Consider the following 27,942-nt stretch of genomic DNA (forward strand, 5'->3'; position numbering starts at 1 on the left):
GGGACAACCACAGAGGATGAGATGGTTGGAGGGCATCACCCATCCAATGGAGGCGAGCTTGGGCAAACTCAGGGGGCTAGTGTGGAGAAGGAAATGGCAACCCACTCCAGTATTCTTGCCTGGAGAATCCCAGGGACAGAGGAGCCTGGTGGGCTGCCGTCTATGGGGTCCAACAGAGTCGGCCACGACTTAAGTGACTTAGCAGCAGCAGCAGCAGGGGGATAGTGAGGGGCAGGGAGATCTGGCGAGCTGCACAGTCTACGGGGTCGCAAAGAGTCAGATATGACTTAGCCACTAAACAACAAAGGGGTCACAGGCCTCCAGAACCAGGCACACATGTAAATTTCAGGGGCTCGCGGTCTTTACCCTCCTGGTCGACCTCCCTCCTTCCCCCATCCCTCCTCCCTCCCCCGTCCCTCCCGCGTCCTTCTTCCGTCCCTCCTCCCTCTCTCCTCCCTCCGGGCCTCCCCGCCCCTCCCCGCCCTCCGACTCCGGCCTTCGCGGAGGCTGGAATCCTGGACGGCCACTGGCCCACCGGGATCCCGCCGCGCTTCGTCACCGCGTCCACTTCCGTCTCGGCCGAAGGCGCCTCCCCTTTCGGCGGGTCCCCGACCGGCTCCCCTGGGTCCCGCAGGGCTGCGGCGCTGCCCTCTCCTGTCCAGTCCCCTCCTCCTCGCGGGGTGGACAGCGGTCTTCAGGCGGCTGGAGGAGGTAAGTGTGCTTTGCTGGCCCGAGGACTGCGCTGCAGGTCGGCGCTGTTCTGACTTGCGTGCGTGCGCGCGCAGGGGGCAAAGGAGGTCTTTGGCATACGTGCACAGGGAATGAACCTATCCAGTTCACTCCCGACACCTTCTTTCAGCAAAGCAGGACATTGTCCCTTGCAGGACCGCCGCCCCGCCATCCTGCTTTGGAGTGTTTTCCTGTACTACACTTTCACTATACATTTTGAAAAGAAAGTTGAACTCATACTCTGCATAAATTTGCAATCTTTTTTTTATTTTTCCCGTGAAACACCATGTCACAATCCTTTCCTGCATGCTACTCTTCGTGACTGAGTTCCTACGGTTGAACATTTTGGTTGTAAAGTTCTTCCTATTAATGTAAAAGTGTGCGGGGGGTGGGGGTGGGGGTGGGGGGTGGGAATGAGCATACCCGGGTCCAGTCGGTTCTCCACACTTTGAAGCATTTATTAACACGTGATGGAGAAGGGAGTGACAGCCCACTCCAGTATTCTTGCCTCGGAAATCCCATGGACAGAGAGGAGTCTGGCGGGCTACAGTCTATGGGGCTGCAGAGTTGGACACGAAGCGACTTAGTGCGCTGTTAAGAGAGACTGGGGCTGGTCTAGGAGCGTGGCATCCTGGGTGCTGGCTGGGTCCTGCCAGCAGAGACTGTACAGTTCCCGCTGGGCCACGTGTGTCGGGAAGGCCCAGGCCTTGCTGACACTGGGCCCTGTGATTTAGGGCCACTTGCTGATGGGAATGCCACCTGTTGTTTTCAAAACCCATTTAAAGTAAGGTGGTCAGAAGTGAGCCTTGTGGGTATCAGTGGGAATGCCATCTGGGCCTCGCCACAGTCCAAGAAAAGGCCAAAGGCAGGTGTCTGGTTGCCAAGTTCACAGGCCAATCTAGCCTCATCCCATCTTGTTTTCTAATTAATGTTCTCATGACTGTGTGCTCTCTGGAAAACACAGCCCAGACTGTGTGCTTGTCAGTCGCAAGGTGGTATCCGTGTAGCCCACCGGTCTCCTCTGTCCAAGGGATTCTCCAGGCAAGAATACAGGAGTGGGTTGCCATTCCCTTCTCCAGGGATCTTCCAGACCCAGGGATCGAACTCGGGTCTTCTGCATTCCTGGCTGATTCTTTACTGTTTGAGCCACCAGGGAAAGCCATGATTACTGAAAAACAAAAATAACTGGAGGAGTTGACGTTCACAGGACCATCTCTAAGGGATGAGACTGAAGATCGATTGCCCTGCAAATTCCAATGTTGACCCTTAAAGGAAGCCCCCCAGCCTTTCCCGGCAGCCACCTTCACGGTCCTGTAACATTCCTCAGTGTTGCTTTCAATGTCTTTGCAGGGATCTCCATCTCTAAATCTCCGAGGCTGCTGGCACTTTATTCCTTGACTTCTTTGCTAGTTGCATTTCCCTCGATGCCCATTTGCTTCACTCATTGAGATCTGCTTCTCTGTCTCTGTTAGAGAATCTTCATGCTTGGGAAGTGTGACTCCTGAGTTATTTCAATCCTTGGGAGGATGAAAGCAGAGACCAGCTTTACCACCCATTTCTCTCGCCTTCTGCCCTCCAGTGAGAAAAGGAGAGTGTTCAGTTACACAGTTAAAGGGTACTTTTCTGCGAAAGGCAAAATCATGACTCTAATACAAACATGAGCATGTGCTAAAGATTCTGTTTTATTCATTAAAGAGGGAACTAGGCAGGTGTTATCATTGCTTCAAAAGAAGAAGTCAAGAGGCACACATTCGTATGGAGTAAAAGGATGCCTCCGGAAGGTGCATCTTAGGGGAAGAGGGAGGACACAGCAGCCCCTTGGACTCTGCAGATGGAACACGCCCCAGGGATCTCCGTGGGTCTGCTGCTGCTGCTGTCGAGTCAGTCATGTCTGACTCTGTGCGACCCCATAGACGGCAGCCCACCAGGCTCCTCCGTCCCTGGGATTCTCCAGGGAAGAACACTGGAGCAGGTTGCCATTTCCTCCTCCAATGCATGAAAGTGAAAGGTGAAAGTGCAGTTGCTCAGTCGTGTCTGACTCTTTGCCACCCCATGGACTGCAGCCCACCAGGCTCCTCCGCCCATGGGATTCTCCTCCGTCCATGGGACTCAGTCCATGGCAAGAGTACTGGAGTGGGTTGCCATTGCCTTCTCCCTCTGTGGGTCTAGACTTGTAATTTGGTGGAGACATTTGCTGTGTGAAGGAGGACTGGAGGGTGTTAAAGAAAAAATTAATCATTCGTGATGCTTGTTGAAAAACAGTAAGGTAGAGTTATTCAGGACCATTGTGATAGCTGTAGGGACCAGTCCAGCAGGATTTTGCAGTAGGAGAGAGGCAAGGGGCTTTAACTCCAAATGTCAGGAAAAGTGGGAATTTCTAGCCAGGGAGCAGAGTAGGGGTCAGTGGCTGAAAATAAGGGGATTCCGGCTTAAGCTGATGTAACAGGATTCTTGCAGAAAATGAGCCAGGGTGAGCAGACATCCCCTGGGGGGTGGTGGAGGAGGAGGAACCGCGTCAGATATGGAGAGTGGGGGCTGAACCGACTTAGCCCGGAGTCTTACTAACACTGCACGAAGCCCAAAGTCAGAGCCTGGCTGAGAAGAGAGTTCAGAGGGTCCTGACTGGAGTCAGATCAAGGAGAGCATCTTTGTCGAGGGATGAGAAAACTGGTCTGTAGAAGGTGGCTCTTGCAGTCATTCACAGTTGTGTGGGATCTTGCGTGGATGTGGTGGGTGGATTGCGGGCTTCACTGCAGCATTATGGGTGGCCTTGCCAAAAAAATTGTGCCCCTCGAGGTCTCCCCTGCTGGGGTCTGTCCTGGCCACCCCTGGTGTCATACAGAGGACTCTGACTTCTGGAGGCATCCGTGGTGAAGACCACAGGTCTGATCTCGGCGTGGCTGGCACATGTGGCTTAGCCCACCTGCCATGATCCAGAAAAGCCCTTCTCAGTACATTTTATGAGGCCCTCACCATAGGTGTCAGCCCACAGTCTGATCACCTTACAGGAGGAAACCTTATCACTCACCATGACCTTGTCATGTCATTGAAGGAACTCTGTTTCAGTGGGAAAGTACCCGTTGACTATAGCACATCCTCTGAGCTGTGTGGTTCCAGGCCTGTTCACTGTATTTGAGCTCTTCTGCAGCTCTGTGAACGTCGGGGGTTGCTGATAGGTTTGTAAATTCTGTCCTGACTGGTGATAAACTAATTGGCTTCCTCCCCTATGATGGAAAAATCTGTTTGGTCTCCACGTACAGTTCATCTCAAGATCACTCTCCTGGGTAGACATCTGTGCCCTTTCCTTTTCCCCTTAGGCCCAGTTACAACATCTGCTTTATTTCCTCTTATTACACGAATAATACACAAGCCTTAACATGAAGTCATTTTGATAACTCTTCAGGAGTCATAATAGTTTTCCTTTGTTTCCTGAAAGTTATATGTAACAAGTGTGTACTTGGGGGGTAGGGTGAGGGAAGGGCCCAAATCCTAAAGTGTCTGTGCAGAGAATTTATGTCTAGTACAGTCAGTCGAGCGTCAAGGGCACGTTTCCCAAGGCTCTTGCCCACAGAGAAACTGTCTGCCCTGCCCGCTGTGGCCTTGGGCTGGGGCACACAGGCTGGGCTGGGCTGCTGTGCCACGTGAAGGCTCTGGCAGGAGTCCAGCCTTCGTGTGTGGCATGGCCAAGCCTGCCCTGGCCACCAGCCCTTTCTGCGGGAGAGAGACCTTTTGGGATCAGCCCAGAGAGTGGCTCTCTTGGCTGTAAACATTCCCTTCAGAAAGTGGATAGCAGTGGAAAGTCAAGGAAAAAGATTCTGATTCGAGGTTGCTGCTTTTCTGCTGTCTTGCCTCCTCATTGGACCGTCCAGGTAAGAAATTAGCCGGAGGAATTGCTTTTCAAGAAATCGTGTGCAGTGGCACATGAAATTCACTGCTATTGATTGCTCTGACTTCTCTTACTAATCATCGTTCTATCATGTTGTTTACGGAAGCAAAGCCGTGAAAGATACAGTCAGATTTTTCTATGATCCAGTGGCCCACTCTGTTTGTATTTTTTCTGGTTTCCAGAGCTCTGCTTAGCAGGCAGTCTTGTTGTTTTTAGCCCGACTCTTTGCAGCCCTGTGGACTGTAACTTGCCAGCTCTGTCCGTGGGATTTCCCAGGCAAGAATACCGGCGTGGGCTGTCGTTCCTTTCTCCAGGGGATCTTCTCGACCCAGGGATCAAACCCGAGTCTCCTGCATTGGCAGGTCGATTCTTTCCTACTGAGCCACCAGGGAGGTCGTCAGATGACTAACTCTTAATTTCTCTTTCCTTAAAATGTATTTATTGCTAGTTATGAACATTTAGAGTCTGGTAGAAAGTACAGGATAGCATGTAACAGCCACCTATAGTTATATGACACCGATTGAAGAGAGGAATATTTTGTCCTATGTACTTGAAACCAAAACTTAAAAAAAACAACAACAATTTTATTTATTTATTTGATTTTGGCTGTGCTGGGTCTTCGTTGCTGCACAGGATTTTCTCTAGGTGCCGTGAGTGCGGGCTACTCTCCAGTTGCACTGGGAGGGCTTCTCACTGTGATGGCTCCTTGTTGCGGAGCGCAGGCTCGAGAGTGCTCAGGTTTCAGTAGTTGCAGTCCGTGGGCTCAGAAGTTGCAGTCCGTGGGCTCAGAAGTTGCAGTCCGTGGGCTCAGAGGTTGCAGTCCGTGGGCTCAGAAGTTGCAGTCCCTGGGCTCAGAGGTTGCAGTCCGTGGGCTCAGAAGTTGCAGTCCCTGGGCTCAGAAGTTGCAGTCCCTGGGCTCAGAGGTTGCAGTCCGTGGGCTCAGAAGTTGCAGTCCCTGGGCTCAGAGGTTGCAGTCCCTGGGCTCAGAGGTTGCAGTCCGTGGGCTCAGAGGTTGCAGTCCGTGGGCTCAGAGGTTGCAGTCCGTGGGCTCAGCGGTTGCAGTCCGTGGGCTCAGAGGTTGCAGTCCGTGGGCTCAGAAGTTGCAGGCCGTGGGCTCAGAGGTTGCAGGCCGTGGGCTCTCCAGCACAGGCTTGGTTGTTCTGGTGCATGGGCTTTGTTGCTCTGCTGCATGTGGGATCTTCCTGGATCAAGGATTGAACCTGTGTCTCCTGCATTTTCAGGCAGATTGGTCACCCCTGAGCCGCCAGGGAAGCCCCAAATCAAAGCTTTTTAAGGAAATAAGATGTAGCAAATACAGTTAAAACCAACAGTCTCCGTCCCTTACCTCCTGCCAATAACCACTGTGTAATGTGTGGTGTGTTTTATTCCCATGTGTTACACTTTTCCTACAGTGTATTTGTTAATGGAGTATTATTATTTGGAGGTCTTAGTGTTTATTTAGCATCAAAAAGCCATTGTCTTTTTATAAAACATGAGATTTCGAGATTGAACATTTTGGCACATATGTATGGAGTTTGTTCACTGAACTTGCAGTGTCGTTTATAAGAATGGATTAGCTTCCTGCAGCTGCTGTAACAAATCACCACAAACTGGGTGATTTAAGACAACAGAAGCTTACTTTCTCATTGTCCGGAGGCCAGAAATCTGAAATGAAGACATTGGCAGGGCCATGCTCTTCCTGACACCTGTAAAGGAGAGTTTTTCCTTGTCTCTCTCCTGGCTTCTGGTGGTGGCTGCGGTCTTTGGCATCCTTGGCGTGTAGACGCCTCACTCCAGCCTCTGCCTGTGTTGTCCCGTGACTGTATCTGTACCCAAATTCATTTCTCTTCTAAGGACACCAGTCATTAATTATATTAACACTCACCCTCCTCCAGGATGTTGTTGTTCGGTCTCTCAGTCGTGTCTGACATTTTATGACCCCATGGACTGCAACATGCCAGGCTTCCCTGTCCTTCACTATCTCCTGGAGTTGGCTCAAACTCATGTCCATTGAGTCGGTGATGCCATCCAACCATCTCATCTCCTGTTGTCCCTTTCTCTTCCTGCCGTCAATCTTTCCCAGCATCAGGGTCTTTTCCAATGAGTTGACTCTTCCCATCAGGTGGCCAAAGTATTGGAGCTTCAGCTTCAGTATCAGTCCTTCCAATGCATATTCAGGGTTGATTTCCTTTAGAATTGACTTCCTTGCTGTCCAAGGGACTCTCAGGAGTCTTCTCCAGCACCACAATTCTAAAGCATCACTTCTCTGGTGCTCAGCCTTCTTTATGGTCCAGCTCTCATCTCCGTACATGACTACTGGAAACACCATAGCTTTGACTATATGGACCTTTGTTGGCAAAGTAATGTCTCTGCTTTTTAATACGCTAAGTTGGTCATAGCTTTTGTTCCAAGGAGCAAGCGTCTTTTAATTTCATGGTTGCAGTCGCCATCTGCAGTGATTTTGGAGCCCAAGAAAATAAAGTCTGTCACTGTTTCCATTTTTCCTCATCTATTTGCCATGAAGTGATGGGACCAGATGCCATGATCTTGATTTTTTGAATGTTGAGTTTTAAGTCAGCTTTTCCACTCTCCTCTTTCACCTTCATCAAGAGGTTCTTTAGTTCCTCTTCTTAACCTGGTTACCTCCGCAAAGACCTTATTTCCAAATAAGGCCACTTTCATAGGTTCTGTGCGTTCAGACTTGAACAGTATCTTTGGAGGGGAACATGATTTAACCCATGACAGTGAGTAAATGACAGTATATCCCATTCTCCTCCTGATGGTCCTTAGGTTGCTTGCATAGGTTGCTTGAAGTCGTTGCTACATCTTGATGGCAAGAACAGTCTTCCACATTCTCTGCGGGTGTGCGTGGTGAGCACATACACACATATGCATGAATTTCTCCAAGGAATACACCCAGTGGGGGATTTCTGGGCTGCAGGGTGCGTTCATTGTTGCTTTGCTGACCTGCTTCCCAGAGTGTGTAGCAGTTTTTACTCCCTTCCTCCTCCCTACATGGGCATCATCTCTTGGTGCTGAAAGACTTATTGCTGATCTGCAAGAGGTAAAATGGTTATGTTGTCTTGTTCTTAGTATAATTTCCTTAAATACCATTGAGGTTAAGTATATTTTCATATATGTTTACAGACCATTCAGGTATATCCTGTTGTGAATTGCCTATTCATATCTTTGGAGCATATTCTATTGGAGTTGTCTTTTTCTTACAACTTGTTAATTTCTAACAATTCCTCATGTATTTTATCTGGATCCAACAGCCTCTACTTTGAAAAGAGTAACTTCATTTAGTCTGTATCTTGTTTTCCTCACTTTTTTTTTTTTGGAATCTTTTCTCTTACAGTGTTTAAAATTTTAATGAGAGTTTGAAAGCTTTTTGTTGTGGAACATCTAAAGGGTGTGTGAAAGTCCAGAGACTAGTACAACAGACACTCCTGAACCCCTCACTTCCAGCACAGTCAGAACTTGGACACTCTCTGCCACCTTCATGGCCTACTGGGAGAGCCCCAGACTTCTGGTCATTTATTAGTATGTGTGTTAGCATGTTGCTATAAAAGATAGGACTCATTAAAACCAAAACTATTGCTGATATAATACTATTCCTCTTTCCCTTCCCTCACCGCTGCCCCCCCCCCCATTAAAATGATTCTCAATATCACCAAATACCCAGTCCGTCAATTTTCTCCAATCTTTTTCAAGTATGTATTTACTTATTTGGCTTTGCCGGGTCTTAGCTGCAGCATGCAAACTCTTAGTTGCAGCATGTGGGATCCAGTTTCCTGATCAAGGGATTGAACCCAGGCCTCCTGCATTGCGACTTCGGAGTCTTAGCCACTGGACCACCAAGGAAGTCCCCTCAGTTTTCTCATAAGTGTTTTTTAGACTTGGTTACATCGGCACCTTCTTGCACTTAGAACAGTAGACAGCACTTCAGCACTTCCCATGAAACCACCAGCAAAAGACAGAATTACAAAAGACGTGGCTCTAAATAGACCGCGAGAAGGACACTTGTTCACAGCATGCGAGCTGAAACAGGAAGTGAGAGCACAGCCTTGTTCAGCCTTGGCTGGGCATGCGCGTCTCGGTGGCTCAGATTTTTCGCACCTCTACACCGACTTGCAGATGATGCAAAAGCCCTGCAAGTATTGATTTTGGCCTTCCGAGTAAATGTAGCAAGTAGGCAAGTTCATGAATATAGAATCTGCAGGTCATGAGGTTCGACTGTGTGTGCTGATCACTCTCAAATGCATATCTTCAGCTTGGCCCCTGGCCCTGAGCTCGTGTGTTGTCATCCAACTGTCCCACTCAGGGCGTCTCAGAGCCATTTCAAACTCTCACACCCCAGACTGAAGTCCTGGTCTCAAACCTGCTCTGTCTCACCCTCCCCTTCTCGTTGAGACCTTCTGTCCTTTCCCAGTTGCTCAAGCAAAAGACCTAGTCACCCCTGACTCTTTTCTGTCAAGTACCCTACCCATGCCATCTGTCAACAAAACCAATTGGCTGCACTTGAAAAATCTACTCAGCCCCTGACTTTTCTCCCTCTTTTCTCCATTGCCCCTCTTGCAGAAATAATTTGGCTTTTCCTCCATATGAGATGGGAGCTATTGGAGGATCCTGGGAAGTGGAATATCCCCCACCGCCCTCCCTGATCTTTCTGTTCCAGTTACACTCTTCCTTGTTGTTCTTCACAAACTGAAAGAAAGGGGACGTCCTGGGTGGCTCAGTGGTAAAGAATCCACTGGCCGACGCAGGAGACAGGTTTGATCCGCGATTTGGAGACATCCCACGTACCACGGAGCAACTAAGCCCGTGTGGCACAACTGTTGGGTCTGTGCTATAGAGCCCAGAAGCCACAACTGCCGAGCCCACGTGCGATGATTCCTGAAGCCCACATGTCCTGGAGCCTGTGGTCCACAAGAGAAGCCGTGCAGTGAGAAGTCCGCACACTGCAAGTAAAGGAAAGCCCGTGTGGCAATGGAGACCCAGCACGGGCGAACACACACACACACCCACACCCACATACACACTGAAAGCAAGCCAAACTTGTGTACCGATCACCTAGGTTCAGTAAGTGTTTGCAGTTTGCCATAACTGCTTTACGTGTCTATATGTGTGTCTTGCATGTCTGTTTGATGAATGATTTGAGGGTAAACTTAAGATGTTGATACTTCATGCCCACTTGAACGTACATCTTCTAAAACTAAGAATGTTCTCCTGCATAAGTATCAGTTCAGTTCAGTCCAGTTCAGTTGCTCAGTCGTGTCCGACTCTTTGCGACCCCATGAATCGCAGCAGACCAGGCATCCCTGTCCATCACCAACTCCTGGAGTTTACTCAGATTCACATCCATCGAGTCAGTGATGCCATCCAGTCATCTCATCCTCTGTCGTCCCCTTCTCCTCCTGCCCCCAATCCCTCCCAGCATCAGAGTCTTTTCCAATGAGTCAACTCTTCGCATGAGGTGGCCAAAGTACTGGAGTTTCAGCTTTAGCATCATTTCTTCCAAAGAACTCCCAGGGCTGATCTCCTTCAGAATGGACTGGTTGGATCTCCTTGCAGTCCAAGGGACTCTCAAGAGTCTGCTCCAACACCACAGTTCAAAAGCATCAATTCTTCGGTGCTCAGCCTTCTTCACAGTCCAACTCTCACATCCATACATGACTACAGGAAAAACCATAGCCTTGACTAGACGGACCTTAGTCGGCAAAGTAATGTCTCTGCTTTTGAATATACTATCTAGGTTGGTCATAACTTTTCTTCCAGGGAGTAAGCATCTTTTAATTTCATGGCTGCAGTCACCATCTTCAGTGATTTTGGAGCCCAAAAACATAAAGTCTGACACTGTTTCCACTGTTTCCCCATCTATTTCTCATGAAGTGATGGGACCAGATGCCATGATCTTCGTTTTCTGAATGTTGAGCTTTAGGCCAACTTTTCCACTCTCCACTTTCACTCTCATCAAGAGGCTTTTTAGTTCCTCTTCCCTTTCTGCCATAAGGGTGGTGTCATCTGCATATCTGAGGTTATTGATATTTCTCCTGGCAATCTTGGTTCCAGCTTGTGTTTCTTCCAGTCCAGCATTTCTCATGATGTATTCTGCATGTAAGTTAAATAAGCAGGGTGACAATATATAGCCTTGATATACTCCTACTATCACACCATAGAAATTTAATATTAATTCATAATATCAACTATCATCCATATCCATTTCCTCGATTATTCCCCAAATGTCTCTTATAGCTGTTCTTTTAAAAATCATTTTATTTATTTCATTTATTTATATTTTTATTTTTTTACTTATGTATTTATTTTTTCTTTATTTTATTTATTTTTGCTGGGTCTTCGTTGCTGCTCAGGCTTTTCTCTAGCTGTGGAGAGTGGCGGCTACTCTTTGTGATGATGTGCAGGCTTCTCATTGCAGTGGCTTCCCTTGCATGGAGCACAAGCCTAGGCGACGCGGGCTTCAGAAGTTGAGGTGCACGGGCTCAGTAGTTGGTGCTCCCCGGCTCTGGAGCACAGGCTCTGTTGTGACGCACGGGCTTAGTTGCACCGAGCCATGTGGGGTCATCCTGGATCGGGGATTGAACCCATGTCTTCTGCATGGGCAGGTGGATTCTTTACCAGAGTTACCAGGGAAACGCTATAACTGTTCATAATTTGGAACCAGGATGTAGTCAAGATTCACACAGTGCATTTGGTTTTCTTTCTCTTTAATCTCTTAATCTCCTGCTGCCTCTTCCTTTATTTTTTCTTTTCCATTGATTTCTGAAGTTAGGAATGTTTCCCTCTCTCGTATTCTGTGTATTTGTCAGTTTTTTTTTCTGTTTCCAAATTTAATAGCATGAAGTTGTTCCTACTTACTATCTATGAGTTTTAAAAGGAAACATATGTAATTTTTTCATTCCTTGTGCGATTATGTTGTTGCTATGTGTCTTTATCATTCTGTCCTTTTTACTGATCCAGTTTCCTGGAGATATACCTATTTTATAACTCTTCAAAAAAACTCAGATTTTAATCATTTTCTGTTTTCTTCATTGTTTATTTTCATCTCATTATTTTCTTCTTTGGGGTTTATTCTGTTTTTCCCCTCACTTTTTTTTTTTTTTAATTTAAGCTGAGCTTTAAAGGATCTTAGTTCCCTGACCATGGATTGAACCCAGGGCCCCTGCAGTAGAAGCTTGGAGTCCTAACCACTGGACTACCAGGGAAGTCCCTTCTCTCACTGCATGAATTGGATTCTTAGCTTATTTCTGTTCTTTCCTTTTGTCAATTACATACACTTGAAGAGCATCAGAGAATGCTATCCTCAAATATGGCACTTGGGCATATTGATTATTTTGAGCTGAAGGCAACTGAGAAACAGCAGATGAAAAAAGAGTTGTTTTTCACTCCCACTTTCTACTTTTCTGCCTAAAATTAGGCCATAACTACCCCCTCCCCCACTCCCCCACAATGAGAGGAGCAACTGTTATCACCAGAGATGAAGAGCTGTCACTGAGACGAGTCTGCATTAACAAACTGGGCTCAAAGATCCTTCTCTTTTTATCAATTCCCCATGTCTTTCCTGGTCACATCTCCACAATTTATCACCCTTTGTTAAAATGGTATATAAGCCACGTGTCTGCTTCTTGGGCTTTCACTTCTTTTCTGCAAAGCCCCTGTGTACTCATTAAAAATATTAATAACATGTATGCTCTCTCTCCTGTTAATCTGCCATTTTTTAAACAGGAACTTTCACTGAAGTATGATATATTCACTCCTTTTAAGTGAACAGTTTGCTTGATGCTGAAGTATCGAACTAGGTAGCCACCACCAAAACCAAGGTACAGAGCATGTCCATCACCCCAGTAAGCTCCCTGTCCTTTTGCAGCCAGTCTTCTTCCACTCCTAGCCTCTGGCAATAGTGGTTTAATTTATTTCTCTATTATTTTACCTTGCCTGGAATGTCACAGGGGCTTCCCTAGTGGCTCAGCGGTAAGGAATCTGTCTGCCAATGCTGGAGGTGCGGGTTCAGTCTCCGGATCAGGAAGATCCTTTGGAGTAGGGGCTGGGTACCTGCCCCAGTATTCTTGCCTGGGAAATCTTTCCTATGGACAGAGGAGCCTGGTGTGCTGCAGTTCATGGGGTCGGGTTGTAGAGTCGAACATGACTGAGCATGCCTGCACATACTCTTGTACTTCTCATGTTTGTAATGGTAGTGGATTCTGATCAGCCTTCATCTTATTACTCAGAACTGGAAGTGATCATTGACTTCTTGCCTGAATACACTTCCCCAGTGGCTCAGTGGTAAAGAATCTCCCTGCCAGTGCAGGAGATGTGGGTTCGATCCCTGGGTCAGTAAGGTCCCCTGGAGAAGGAAATGGCAACCCACTCCGGAATTCTTGCCTGGAGAATGCCACGAACAGAGGAGCCTGGCAGGCTGTAGTCCATGGGGTGGCAAAGAGTCAGACACAACTGAGCAACTAAACAACATCATAGATAAAATTAATTTTCCCTGTGCTCTCAATTTTAGTTTACTTATTGTTTGTAAGCTTTGGCTTTGCACCACTCAGAGTATAATGCCTGTTTTCTCTCTGTAGCCCGAGCTGAGTATCTCCAATGGCTAACGAAGCTTATCCTTGTCCGTGTGACATTGGCCACAGAATAGAGTATGGAGGGCTGGGGCATGAAGTTCAAGTGGAGCACATCAAGGCTTATCTCACCAAATCCCCCGTGGACGCTGGCAAAGCTGTGGTTGTCATTCAGGATATATTTGGCTGGCAGTTGCCCAACACCAGATATATGGCTGACATGATTGCAGGAAATGGATACACGTACGTATGAAATTCTGTGTGTGTGTGTGTGTGTTGTTTTTTTTTTTGGCTTAAATTTTCGTAAATTTCTGTATTTTGTTTCCTTCAAAGGAAACAAAACCAAAAAACTCTGACTGTGTTGTGACATACATTATCTATTTTCTTATCTCACTGAAAAGAAAAAAGGAAGTGAAGTCACTCAGTCGTGTCCGACTCTTTCTGACCCCATGGACTGTAGCCTACCAGGCTCCTCCAATCCATGGAATTTTCCAGGCAAGAGTACTGGAGTGGGTTGCCATTTCCTTCTCCAAGGGGATCTTTCCGATCCAGGGATCGAACCCGGGTCTCCTGCTTTACTGTCTGAGCCACCAGGGAAACCCTTAAAATGGAGAATGTCATATGATAGCCAATATCCAATGGAAGCCAACTGCTCCCAACTCAATCTCTTGCCTTCAGATCCTTTGGTTGGCTGGCCGTGTAGACCTGCCGAGTGCTGAGAGAGTTATTTCCCCATGTGGGGCCCCACACAGACACTAGTGCAGGACAGCTGGGACAGAAGTCGGCAACTCTGAAATGGACCCATTACTTGGATCCTGAAGCATCTCCACCTGGGGTCAGCTTTCACACACAGGGCGCCCATGGTTATCCTGGTCTAAACACAAACTATCATGTCAGAGTGGGACCTCCCTCACCTCCCGAAGGTCATCTCTTGGTCACGTTGCGTGGGCATGACCACCTTTGGTGAATGCGGTCATCTGTTTGCTCCTCACCACCCTGGTGTTGGTAGTAGCTTCAGTAAAGCTTCCCTGATAGCTCAATTGGCAAAGAATCTGCCTGCAATGTAGGAGACCCTGGTTCAGTTCCTGGGTTGGGAAGATCCGCTGGAGAAGGGATAGGCTCCCCACTAGAGTATTCTTGGGCTTCCCTGGTGGCTCAGCTGGTAAAGAATCTGCCTGCAATGTGGGAGACCTGGGTTCGATCCCTGGGTTGGGAAGATCCCCTGGAGAAGGGAAAGGCTACCCACACCATATTCTGGCCTGGAGAATTCCATGGACTTTATAGTCCATGGGGTTGCAAAGAGTCGGACACGACTGAGCGACTTTCACTTTCTTTTCAATAAAGCTTGGAGGAGAGAGGGGAGGGACCCTTCCTCTGTTCAGCTTCGCTAAGCATAACGCCCAGCAAGCCCCGAGTGTGGTGCGCTCGATTCCCTTTTCTCAAAAAGAGGAGCTGCAAAGCAAAGGGAGCGCCTGCCTCGTTCTCCTACCAGGAGAACCCATTTAAAAGGTGCACGCCCACTGATGTGTGATGTGGATTTCCTGTTGACCGGAGAGAGGGTCTTCATTTGACTTTTCCCGTTTTCGTGCCCTCAGGTTTCTTTTTGAAGATGTGTGCTTAGTCACTCGGTCGTGTCTGACTCTTTGCGACCCCATGAACTGTAACCTTCTGTGCTCCTCTGTCCAGGCAAGAGCACTGGAGTGGGTTGCGATGCCTTCCTCCAGGGGATCTTCCCAACCCAGGGATGGAACCCAGATCTCCTGCATTGCAGGCGGATTCCTTACCAGCTGAGCCACCAGGGAAGCCTCTTGAAGATGAGGCAGCTTAACTCTCCAGGGGCTACCCCAGTATAAAAACAACAGCCAATCCTGGTTGCCTTCTGGCTCGGCCAGACTGTGGGCTAGGGTGGGTCCTGGGCGATTCTCCTTCATCCTCCCAACAACTCTGCCGAGGTGGGGCTGTCGCAGTTCTCATTTTGCTGGTCAGGAAACTGGGGCATGAAGGCAGAGGTCTCGGGGGCCCTAGGTCACCTGCTGTGACCAGGAGGCTGGATAGGATGGAGGCTTTTATTGTTTCAGTTCCGTTCAGTGCAGTCGCTCAGTCGTGTCTGATTCTGCGACCCCATGGACAGCAGCATGCCAGCCTCCCTGTCCAGCACCAACTCCTGGAGCGTGCTCAAACTCATGTCCATCGAGTTGGTGATGCCATCCAATCATCTCATCCTCTGTCGTCCCCTTCTCCTCCTGCCCTCAGTCTTTCCCAGCATCAAGGTCTTCTTTTCCACTGAGTCAGTTATTTGCATCAGGTGACCAAAGCATTGGAGTTTCAGCTTCAGCATCAGTCCTTCCAATGAGTATTCAGGACTGATTTCCTTTAGGATGGACTGGTTCAGGTGGGTCCATTAGCTGGAGATGGAACATAAAAATTGGGTAAAGATGCCTGTGACTTACAAAGTCCCTTCATACTTGTCTATTTTCACTTCCGAATAGTCTTCTGAGGTTGGGTGGTGCTTGGCGCCATCTCTGTCAGATCAAGAAAAAGAGGCTGAAAGTGATTAAGTGACTTGTTAAGGTTCCAGGGGGGTGTCCCTGGTGGCTCAGTGGTAAAGAGTCCACCTGCCGATGTAGGAGATGAGGGTTCGATCCCTGGGTTGGGAAGGTCCCCTGGAGAAGGAAATGGCAGCCCACTCCAGTATTCTTGCCTGGGGAGTCCCATGAACAGAGGAGCCTGGCGGGCTACAGTCCATGGGGTCGCCAAAAGGCAAAAAGTTGGACATGACTTCGTGACAACATAAGGTTTCAGGGCAGAACGGGGCAGTCCTGGGACCTGAACTTAGATTCTCCTGACCCGATTTCAGTGTTCTTCCTCCTACCACCACCCCCCACCTCTGCAAGAGGAGGAGCTGTGTTCCTCTGTCCATGGCCGTGACCTTTACTTTAGGGATTGGGTCTCTGGCTGGAGCCACGTTGCCCAGTCCCTGGGCTGATGCTTGTGGAAGGGGCTGACGTGGACCCCACAAGCCATCTTGTCTGCTCCTCAGCCCTTTTAGAGCCTGCCCAAGACCAGACCCTCCAGGCAGGAGATTGTGCCCCGTTGGCCTCTTGGGCGGAGGCTGAGAAATTGCTTGGTCATGGTGACTGGACCACTCAGAGGTGTGCCCGCTGGCCCGAGGCTATCTCAAAAGGCCTGCTGAGAGGTGTGGCTCCCCAGGGGTAGGTGCCACCCAGAACCTTTGTTCCAGGTGTCACACCTCGCGGGCATTGTGCTGAGGCAGGCGTTTCGGAGGGGTTGGGCTCTGAACTGCTGGCGGCCGTGCACCTTGGGTTGTGAAATCCAAGATGCTCTGGCCTGGGGCCAGCTGGCCCGTTGGCCGTGATCACCGTCCGCCCGGTGGCCACTGCTTTTTCTTTTCCCGTGGTCCAGAACCTCCAGCACGGTAGGTTTCGTAAGGAAGGTAAACAGAGCCGGAGCCCCAGCAGCTCGGACACTAAGACGGGTGGCTCTCCTATTTTGCAGAACCATTGTTCCGGACTTCTTTGTCGGGCAGGAGCCATGGCACCCCTCGGGGGACTGGTCCACCTTCCCGGAGTGGTTGAAGACCAGAAATGCCAGAAAGATTGATAAGTAAGTTTACGAGTGTGTCACCAGCTGGCATGGCGGTCTTGGTGGAGCCCCCAGGGACCCAGGAAGCAAGAGGCTGGAGGGAGGGGTGGGTCTGGCTTCTCCATCACATAGGACCTTAGAGGCTACTGCTCACCGAGTCCTTCCAGAGGCAGGAAGACAAGGTCTATGCGGTGGAGGGGTAGAACTGCACAGGCACCCTGCCGCCAGCAAGCTCACTTGCTTTGCCTTCTGGGAAATTCTTCATAGCACGGATGCCGAGGGAGCTTTCTTGAAGTCCCTGGGGTCCCCTCTCCCTTGGGCCCTCGGGGGCTATAGATCAACATGCCTTCCTCTTCCTCGGGCTGCAGAACCGCTTGAAACAACAGGCAGAGAAGAGAGACTCGAGAAAACCTCAGGCCCGTTTCTGCTCAGCGGATTGGAAACGAAGCCTTGAGTGCTGTTCTCCCCCAGCGAGCCTCCCCACCTCCCTGGGGAAACTGCGGGTCTTTAGACCAGACCTGCCAGACCAGGGCTGCTGTCTTGCCAGGGTCCAGGGAGCAGTGGGAAGAAAAGGGGGGGGGCATGAAATCCCCCAGATTGCAGCCTTTCATTGAATTGGCTCCAGCCAGTCCAGAAGCAAGGACCAGAGTGCTCAGCTGCCACTCGGATCCCTTCTCTGTCTGGAGGGTGAAGGATGGAGACTGGGGAAGAGGCGGGATGTTCTCCAGGGCCAAGCTTCTCCTGAGTTAGAGACCTGAGTCCCTGGCAAACGACTCCACCAACCCCTAGGCCTCGTCTCCCATCATTGGACTTTGTTCTGCCATGCATGTGAGCCTCGTGTTTGATAAGTTGCCCCCAAGCCCAGGCTGGGGCAATTGCAATAACAAGGCTCCCTGCCGGTGGCCACCTGGTCCCTGGACTCTCCGCTCCTCTAGAGCTGACCCTGGGCTGTGGGCCCCTCTGTCCCCCGACCTGGGGGACCCCACGCTGACCCCTGCCCCCAGCCCCCAGGGGCCCGAATAGAGCTGGCATCAGACAAAGGTGTGGAGATGGGCATCCCGGGGATACCTTCTGAGCTGTGGATCAGCCTTTGCTCAGAGTCAGAAGATACCTCCCCAGCCTATCCGCCATCCGCTGCAGCTCCTCGGCCTCACTCCCTGCGCTCACTGGGGTTCTGGACACCCTCTCTCTGGGTGCCTGTGCGGAGCAGCCGCGACGCTCTATGGCTCAGGCCAGGGTCTCCCTCGGGTCCCTGCACAGTCCGTCAGGCTAGGGAGATGCTGCAGGCTGCCCTGGGAGCTCCCCTCTTGCCGGGGCGTATCAGCAAGAGTAACAGCCTCAGGGTCTCACTGCGGGGGAGACCAGGGCCAGCGGCTCCCTTTGGAATTGCCTCTGGGGTGTGAAGCACCTTGTCTTGCGTCCCATCCCGGGAGATCTCACTGCAGGGCTACGGAGCCCCGGCTCCTTGCCCCAAGCTGGGGGACCCTCAGAGGTCACCCCAGCTCCAAGCTCCCCGAGGAGCCAGGGGAGGCTTTTGTAGAGACTGTGCCACCGCCCACTTTCTGTCCCCATCCTGCTTTCTCCCTTCCCCAGGGTGGACCCCGAGATCACTGGGGACCCAAGCTCCCACACATTTATCCATTTCCAGGCCTCCCTCCCGGGGGTTCAAGCTGCAAGCCGAAGGAAAACAAAATAAGCAAAGAGTTAAGAGTAAATTAGAAGTCGAAACACAAGAAAACCCAAGAGCCTGGGATGTGACTATGAAATTCAGCTTTGCGTGTGGGGGTGGGCTGGAGAGGCTAGTTAGGACATTTTGAGGAAGAGCCCCACGGGGCTGCCTCCCGTTCGTGAGTTCAGATCTGGGTGGTCCTTTCTGGCCGGCATCAGAGCAGCCCAGAGGGAACCCTCCACAGGGGATAAGGAGAACTGCACCTTTTCAATCAAAATGAGACATAAAACGCAAGCACTAATTTGGAAAGTAGACCGAAGTCCTCGTGCCTGGTCAAGTCTTTTGTTTGAAAGAGAAGCCATCTTGAACTTACTGCTTAAGCAGTCGTGGGATTTGTTGGCTGACAGAACTGAAAAGAGGTAGTTTCTGGCTCTGAGCAGAGGTTGATCCGTAGCTCAGAAGGTATCCCCAGGATTCGACCTCCACACCCTTGTCTGATGCTGGCTCCATTCTCGGGCAGCGTTTGCCTCGGGATGACAAGATGGCTGCAGCAGCTCCAGCCTCCTGTTGACTTCCTAGCAACCCAGCAAAATTCCCATTTTGTCCTGATGGTTATGATTGGGTCACAAGTCCATCCTTGAACCATTTATTGTGACCAGAGATCACTTATACTCTGACTGGCCAGGCCTGAGTCACATATTACCCTCCTGGAACCAAGGCCCCCAAGGTATATGGACCAAGCATGGGGAGGAGAGATTCGTCTAAAGCTAAATCCTGGTGTTCCTGGGAAAGTGGGGAATATTCGCAGCAACAAAAGCAAAGATAGGGTCACTCGAGTCGGTTAAAGAATTTTTACAGAAATGCCCTCTTCCTTCTTGTCCCCTCCAATTAAGGCACTTATTCTTAAGATCAGAGCATTTGAGAAAAACCAAAATGACACCAACAGTGGCTTATTCCATTCATTTTGCAGAATTACTCAGTTACTGCCCTTCTAACATTGTGAAAACTACTTGCACCCAGAATGGTATGATACAAATGTTTAAATATGTTCCAAGATATCTTATGATTAAAGGAGAAAAAAAGTGCAAGAGAATTGTTTTCTCTCTCCCGTTCTCTCTTTTTTATCCTTAATTGCAAACAGACAGCATTTCTTTCTTATCAGAACAAGCAGAACTTTCTGGGCAGGGCTTGCAGCCCTACCTCCATTTTGGCATCTTGTGTCTAAAAAAAAAAGTTGTATGAGTTCCAAATGACCAGTTTGCAAAAGAGCCATTTGCAAGAGGAGGGCCGCTGTCCCGGGTCCCCTCGGGCTTGCCTTGTCCTTGTGGCTTTCCCAACACCGCTGGGCTCCTGGGTACCAGAGGAAAGAGGCAAGGCAGAGTTAAAGTGTTGGGCAGGGAGCACGAAGGTGCCCAGTCAGACAGGGCTGGGGAGCTGCCTCCTGGTTTCGGCTGGGCCCTCCTGGGGAGGAGAGAGAGGAGCTGGAGGTGCTTTCTGGGGCAGGACTTGGATCAGGCCCTCGAGCTGAGCTGCAGTCGTTGGCTTTGATTCCAAGGCTGTGGGAGACTGTTGCTCAAACTTGTCCTGTTTGTGCCGCCCTGTTGGGTGGTTGGAAGAGGCTGGGCTTGGCAGGGAGACTTCCCGGGGGATAGGGCACTGGTTACTCATCAGCTGGGCAGGAGGGCAGGGCTCTGAAGGTAGGAATCTCAGAGCTTCCCAGAACAGCTGCTGACAAAGCCCTGTAACCATTGGCACTTGCTGCCCGGCTTGCTTTCAAGGGGCCACACGATTTTTTTTTTTTTTTTTGGTGGGGAGGGGTCGGGGGTTGTGCTGTGCAACTTGCTGGATCTTAGTTCCCTGACCGGGGATTGAACCCGAGCCCTGGCAGTGGAGGTGCTGAGTCGTAACCACTGAACCACCCGGCTATTCCCCTTGAATGACTTTCCTTTCTGTTTCTTAGAGAGTTCGATGCAGTCTTGAAGTATCTGAAGCAACAGTGTCAGGCCAAGAGAATCGGCGTCGTGGGATTCTGCTGGGGTGGAATTGCTGTCCATCATCTGATGTTGAAATACCCAGAGCTCAGGGCAGGGGTGTCCGTCTATGGTAAATCTGCCTTGTGTGTTTTTACACAGTGAAAGCCGGAGCGGGTGTTGAGGGACAATGGCTGCAAGCCGCTTCCCCAGCTGAGAGTCTCGGATGTAACACAAAACCCAGTTGTGTAGAGATGTTGTGCTGATCTTCAGGAAACGGTTTTAAGAATCTGAAGCTATAGGCGGATGTGTGTTCTAGCTGACCAGAGGAAACGAGGGCCCGGCAGCGTGCCTTTGGGAAAACCCTCTAACCCACGGGCTCAATTTTTCACCTAGGATGGAGGGGAGAATGTTTCTTTCCACGATAAGGTTAATATCAAACAATGTTGTTAGCCACAGCTTTGGAAAGATTTTTTTTCTAAGATATGAATTCTCAACTACTCATACATGTGTGCACACACACACACACACACACACACACACACACACACACACAGAGGTTTCCCAGGTGGCACTAGTGGTAAAGAATCCGCCTGCCAGTACAGGAGATGGAGGAGATGCAGTTTGACCCCTGGCTTGGGAAGATCCCCTGGAGGAGGGAATGGCAGCCTGCTCCAGTATTCCTGCCTGGAGAGTCCCCATGGACAGAGGAGTCTGGCGGACTCTTTAGTCCATGGTGTCACAAACAGCTGGACACGGCTGAGCAGCTGAACACACGCACATGAAGAAAGGGAAAACCCACTCTAAAATGTAAATAGCAGCATAAACATTTCATCCAGATAGACCAAAGGTATCACAGCAGTGACATAAGAACGTTGTTATCTGTGTCAGTCAGTTCAGTCTCTCAGTCCTGACTCTTTGTGACCCCATGAACCGCAGCATGCCAGGCCTCCCTGTCCATCACCACCTCCCGGAGTCCACCCAAACCCATGTCCATCGAGTCGGTGATGCCATCCAACCATCTCATCCTCTGTCATCCCCTTCTCCTCCTGCCCTCAATCTTTCCCAGCATCAGGGTCTTTTCACATGAGCCAGCTGTTCGCATCAGGTGGCCAAAGTATTGGAATTTCAGCTTCAACATCTATGTACAGAAACATTAAGTTAGGATGTGAAACGTTTGATTTTGGCTTTTTTTCATAGTCGTATATTCCAAAGATATGCTAGAGATTCTTATTTAGCTTAATGATTACTTACTGTGGTATTTTCACTTGCTTTTAGCAAATAAAAAGCCCTTTACCTGTTAACTTACACAAAGGTGTTAGTAAGTAGCTAGTTGCTGCTGTGCGCAATGGGGCTGGCCACCCAGGCGCTCCGGCGTGGACTGCTCGCCGACGCCCTCTCGTGGTCGCTGCTGCGAAGTGCCGACTGCGGAGCCTAGCTGGTCTTAGAGCCCTGGGGTCTCAAACGGCGGTCCAGCCACCCAACCTGGCCTTAACAGGATAGTGCAGAAAGCATGGCCCTCTTTTCCATGGCTCTTCTAGAGAAGAATTGCAGCTAAAGGGAGGCTCTCCGGGTTACCTAACTTTGCTACAGAAAATGGGGAAATTTTATCTCCTCCCTCCCTAATCAGGATTCCCCATGACCACCCTTGAGTTAGGCTCCTCTGTGAGTCCTCTGTTTGCCTAGGTCCTGACCTTGGGCTCTGTCCTTGGCAAGAGTCCTCCACCCTCGATACGTGATCAAACTCCTCATGTCCCACCCTCGATGTCTTGTCACCCTGGCCTGCCTCCAGCAAGGAGAAAGTGTTAGTTGCTCAGTCCTGTCCGACTCTTTGTGACCCCAAGGACTCTCCGTGGATTGTACCTCAGCCCATGGGATTCTCAGGCCAGAATACTGGAGTGGGTAGCCTTTCCCTTCTCCAGGGGATCTTCCCGACCCAGGGATCGGACCCGGGTCTCCGGCACTGCAGGCAGATTCTTTACCGTCTATGCCACCAGAGAAGCCCTGTCTCCAGCGAAGGCTTTGTCAGATGCTATCTGGCCAGCATCTCCTTTCTGCTTGGTCCCTTTGTGACTTTCCATCCACCAGTCCTCACTCTGCTTTATTGTCAGTAAATCCCTCTTGTCCTTACAGTGGGGTTGAGTCTGGTCTCCCTCCCCCGCTGAAAATTCTCATTGAATAAAACATCCATATCGCATTTAATAGGTGCCAAAATAATCTTTTCTTAAAGCTCCTCTTGAGTTTCCCTGATAGCTCAGCTGATAAAGAATCCACCTGCAATGTGTGAGGCCCTGGTTTGATCCCTGGGTCAGGAAGAGCCCCTGAAGAAGAGAAAGGCTACCTACTCCAGTATTCTGGCCTGGAGAATTCCATGGACTGTATAGTTCATGGGGTTGCAAAGTCGGACATGACTGAGCGACTTTGACTTAGAACTTCTCTTATTTCAAAATATCAATAGATGGCAAAACTTTTACACATTTTCCTATAGGACTGAGCACACCCACAGTTGTCTGAATCCATGAGGATTTTGACTAAATGATCTCTAAATTTCTAAAGCCACCTTTAGAAGGATAAAAGCCAATTATTATAAGTGACCCGCTAGGACCCTGCGCTGTCCCCGGGGACTTCATATGCTTGGTCTTATTTGAGCACAAATACCCTGTCGAACACTGAAGTCAGAACCTCGGGGCTTGAGTAGACTGTGAGAAACTTCCAGAACAGCCCTGGTCAGATGGTCCAGGTTAGAAAGTTATCAGTTCTTGGTAAATGAAGGCACAGCCCGGGAGGGAGCATTTTTCAGGCTGCTCCGCTGCATCTTTACCAGCCAGGCAGCCGGCAAGGTCTACAGCCATCATTTAATGGCCTGATTCCTGGTGAGTGAGGTGGAGAGAAGGGAGAGGTGACTCAGCAGCCTTCTCTTTGAGCCCATTTGTATGGGCCAGGCCACTTCTGTGGAACTGCTGAAAAAGAAGAGAGAGAAAACCCCCAAAGCACATGTCTTCCTTTGGAAAATCAAGCTCGCGTCATTTTCTGTGGCTCGTGTACGGGATTCACACCCCCGTGTCTGCCCCTTCTCCAGGCATCATCAAAGACGCTGAAGACGTGTACGGTCTGAAGAATCCCACGCTGTTCATCTTTGCTGAAAATGATGCTGTGATTCCTCTCGAGCAGGTAAGCTGGCATCTTGTTTAAGAGGATGACTTGACATTTCGGGGAAGATATCCCAAAGGATTTGTGTGTTGCTCCAGATAGTTTTCAACATTGAAATTTTAAAAGTGGGTTTTCTTTTGGGGGGGATTGTAGAGAGAGAGAGAGCTGGCATGGAGGCTCCTGGTAAGCAGGCCCTGCCTCCCTGTGCCCCGTGTGTAACCCACCAATTACCATAAGTTCTCTGTCCTTGAAGACATGGTTTTGTTAAATCCAGTATGTTGATAAGGAAAAGGCAGAAGGGAACTGTGGTTCAAAGCAGTTGTTTGGAAATTACTGTAGTTATTCATAACCCTTGTTGTTGTTCAGTCAGCAAGTCGTGTCTGACTCTTTGGGACCCCATGGACTGCAGCACGCCAGGCCTCCCTGTCCATCACCATCTCCTGGACTTTGCCCAAGTTATATCTATTGAATTGGTGATGCCAATTGGTGATGCCATCCAAATACAATACATCATATTACAACCAATGCATTATATTAATGTTGAATATACATTTCAAACAACTTATATTTGAATCTACTGAAGTACAGATTGAATCCACTGAATATTGTGTGGTCAAATAGATTGAAGTATATTTTGAGTAATATGTGAATATATTAATATAACTTCAAAATAATGGATGTATCATTTTTATCAACATACTGCTCTGAATTCTCTCCTTTGCAAGAGGTTAGGATGGTGTCAGTTATAAAATTAAAAGTGAAAGCTTCATTCTAGCTCTGGCACTTAAAGCACAGGCATTAAAGCTCTGTGATGAGCATTCAGGGAAGGAGTGGAGACTGGAACATATTGCTGGAGGGGTAATATCCTATCTTCATGTCATCTTTTTCCAACCAGGTTTCTTTGCTGACTCAGAAGCTGAAAGAGCAGTGCAAAGTGGAATATCAAATTAAAACGTTTTCTGGGCAGACACATGGCTTTGTGCATCGCAAGAGAGAAGACTGTTCACCTGAAGACAAGCCGTACATTGACGAGGCGAGGAGGAACTTACTCGAGTGGCTGAACAAGTATGTGTAGCCACGGGCAAGGGCAAACTTTCTACAAGTAGCTCTCATTCAGAAATGTGCTTTGACATGTTTAGATCATTTTACTTTCACTTTACAGAAAATAAATCAAGGAATCCTGAAATTCATTGTGTCATTTGAAACACAAATTCAGAAGGAAAAGTTAATGTATGAAATACTTTCATCTTTAACATATGCCCAAAATAAGATTTTTAACAACAGGTCAATACCTGAAGAATTTGGGCGATAGAGTAATATTCTAACTATTAGCAAAAAATCCTAGAGGTCCCCAAGGAACACGTGACGACTCAGGTATGGCCTTCCTGGCTTGAATTGAGCACATTCTCTAGAACAACTAAATTAGCGAAAGCATGAAAAGCATGAAATGTAAACTCAGGTAGAGCAAAAGCCCACCGTCATTGTACTTCTATCTCTGTCTTTACAGGAATGAATTTGTCATGATCATATACATATTGAGATTAAAGTAGGGTTCCACTGAACTAATTATATAAAGCTTATAAACTTGATTTTTTGGGTTTTTGAATCTGTGGCTTTTTCTAAAATCTAATAAACAGTGGATGAGAGTTGCCATCTGGCTGTCTCATGGTTTTTCAAACATGCTGTTTTTGGGCCCCCGGGGTTGGAGCTGCATCAAAAACTGCTCCTGTATTCAACCAGGAGGCTGGCGGTGTCAGAGGTGAAGCTTCAGTGTTTACACTGAAATTCATTAAAATGAAATCGAAGCTAAGGGATTTCCTTGGTGGTCCAGAGGTTAAGAATTCACCTCTTCACGCAGAGGGGTGTGGGTTCAATCCCTGGTTGGGGAGCTGAGATTCCCACATGCCTTGTGGCCCCCAAACCAGAACATAAAACAGAAGCAATATGGTAACACATTTAATAAAGGGCTTTAAAGAATGATTCTCATTAAAAAAAAATCAAAGCCAAGCCCTGGCTCCTCAAGAGCCACCTCCCGAGTCAAGCCTCAGTAGCAGCGGGTGGCACAGCTTCTGAGTTTCTGCATCTGTGGCTTTTCCCACATGCCATGGCCGCACCCTGCTGATGCCATGAGACCTGCAGCCGTCCTTCTCGGCTGCAACTTGGGGACTCTCCACCCAGCCGGGTCCTCAGCCTTCCCTCCCACTGCCCCTGGGGTCTGCAGACACTGAAGGCTGCTTGTGTTCTCCCGGGGGCCTGGGCCCTGCAGGCGGTACTCCTCACAGGCTGGGGGAAGGGGGCTTGCTTACGTACTGAGCTGCGGGTGGGCTTTCGGCCCAAGGTGCATGGGCTACTAGACCATTTCTTGTCAGGGCTGGGGTTTTGGGGTAAGGGCGAATCGGGACCCTTTTCTTCTAGAAGACGAGGAGTGAGATGATCCCTTCAGCCCCAGGGAACCTCTCTTCTGGGCCTGCAGGAGCCCAGGGAAGGGGTGGCGGCTGATGGAAGCTCTTCCTGGAGGGGCACCCGAGGGGCCAGGGCTGGAGGGCTGGCCCCTCTGGAGAGTGAGGGGGCCAGGGAGCAGAGGTGCCAGCCTGACCCTGTGGGGGCAGGGAGGGGAAGGGGGGCGCTAGAGCATTAGGAAGGGAGCTGGGAGGACACAGGGTCACCTGAAGTCGCCGAGAGACCATGCAGGAGCAGGGATACCACAGAGAAGTGGAGCTGTGGGGAGCAGAGTTTGGTTTCGGTCCAGCCTGGAATATCAGGTCTTCTTAGGCTGCAAATAACAGAAAGGCCCACTAACAAACAGTGGCTCAGACAGTCAGAGCTACGGTGTTTCCAGTGGTCACGTACGGATGCGCGAGCTGGACCATAAGGAAGGCTGAGCACCAAAGAATTGATGCTTCTGAACTGTGGTGTTGGAGAAGACTCTTGAGAGTCCGTTGAACAGCAAGGAGATCAAACCAGTCCATCTTTCATTCATTGGAAGGACTGATGTTGAAGCTAAAACTCCAATACTTTGGCCACCTGGTGCAAAGAGAGGACTCATTTGAAAAGACCCTGATGCTGGGAAAGATTGAAGGTGGGAGGAGAAGGTGACGACAGAGGATGAGATGGTTGCATGGCATCACAGACTCAATGGACGTGAGTCTGAGTAGGCTCTGGGAGTTGGTGATGGACAGGGAGGCCTGGCGTGCTGCAGTCCATGAGGCTGCAGAGTCGGATATGACTGAGCGACTGAACAGTAGAGAGTGATGGTGAAGTCTCCTCCAGACACCCTTGAACGGACCAGGAGTGGCTCAGGGCTTCCCTGATGTCAGGATGTGGTAGGTGGGCCTCTCTCCTCCAGGCCTCGTGGGGAGGGAGGGAAATCCTGTCAATTTCTGTTAGGAGGGAGCTCTCCCAGAACCCAGCCTCTCCTCCCCCTAGCTGTCCTCCTGCCATGAAGGAGGCTGAGTGAGCCTGAGCCGAAGGGGGTCCATGGTCAGGACTGACTGGTTCCTGGCGCACCCCAGGGTGGGCCCAGTGGAGGCCTCCTGGCGGGTGGGCAGTAGAGGAGCCCCAGGTGGACCTTGGGATTTGGGAACCAACTGCCGGGTGGCTGTGCCCCACGTGGGCAGAGGCAGGTGTGGAGCAGGATGAGAGTGAGGTGGGCGGGGAGGGGTCCCAGTATCCAGGCCCCAGCGTGTCAAGCTTCCGTGTGGCTTTGAGAAACTTGCCCTAATGCTCTGACCTCTGGTGGTGGTGGTTTAGGTGCTCAGTTGTCTGACTCTTTGTGACCCCACGGACTGTAGCCTGCTAGGCCCCTCTGTCCGTGGGATTTCCCAGGCAAGACTACTGGAGTGGGCTGCCATTTCCTCCTCTAGGGCATCTTCCCGACTCAGGGATCAAACTCGTGTCTGTTGAGTCTCCTGCCCTGGCAGGCGGATTCTTGACCACCCACACTCTCTAGTTCTTCTCAATGGGAAATCTACAAAATGAAGAAAGTGACATTGTTTTGCAGATGGGTGTGGGCTTGTCGTCAGGTGCTGGTCAGGGGGCTGAGCTGTGGTTGCTTCTGACTGCGTGTGTCAACCTGCCTTCACGGGTGCTGCAGAGGAGAGGGGCGGCGGAGCCCGCGCTCAGGACCCAGAGGGCTTTGCTCTGTTCTGTGAGGTGAAATGGTGAGAGACTATTTTTTGGGTACCATCTCCAGATGGTGACTGCAGCCATGAAATTAAAAGACGCTTGCTCCTTGGAAGAAAAGCTATGACCAACCTAGACAGCAAATTAAAAAACAGAGTCATTAATTTGCCAACAAAGGTCAGTTTAGTCAGAGCTATGGTTTTTCCAGTGGTCGTGTATGGATGTGAG

At 49.7% G+C, this 27,942-nt stretch overlaps 1 protein-coding gene across 2 annotated transcripts; it reads left to right on the forward strand.

Moving 5' to 3' along the window:
* Positions 1 to 494: 494 nt before the first annotated feature.
* On the forward strand, positions 495 to 25,245 carry CMBL (carboxymethylenebutenolidase homolog). 2 transcript variants are annotated; one of them, XM_052659160.1, is made up of 6 exons: positions 495 to 711; positions 13,210 to 13,443; positions 16,717 to 16,824; positions 20,433 to 20,575; positions 23,522 to 23,613; positions 24,488 to 25,245. In XM_052659160.1, the coding sequence occupies exons 2-6, from the start codon at positions 13,229 to 13,231 to the stop codon at positions 24,665 to 24,667; spliced, it is 738 nt and encodes a 245-aa protein (XP_052515120.1). In that variant the 5' UTR covers positions 495 to 711; positions 13,210 to 13,228; the 3' UTR covers positions 24,668 to 25,245. The 2 variants fall into 2 exon arrangements, with proteins under 2 accessions (XP_052515120.1, XP_052515121.1); XM_052659161.1 differs by lacking the exon at positions 495 to 711 and adding an exon at positions 4,435 to 4,598.
* The last annotated feature ends 2,697 nt before the right edge of the window (positions 25,246 to 27,942 follow it).

Source organism: Budorcas taxicolor, chromosome 20, assembly GCF_023091745.1.
Source record: "Budorcas taxicolor isolate Tak-1 chromosome 20, Takin1.1, whole genome shotgun sequence".
Lineage (NCBI taxonomy): Eukaryota > Metazoa > Chordata > Mammalia > Artiodactyla > Bovidae > Budorcas > Budorcas taxicolor.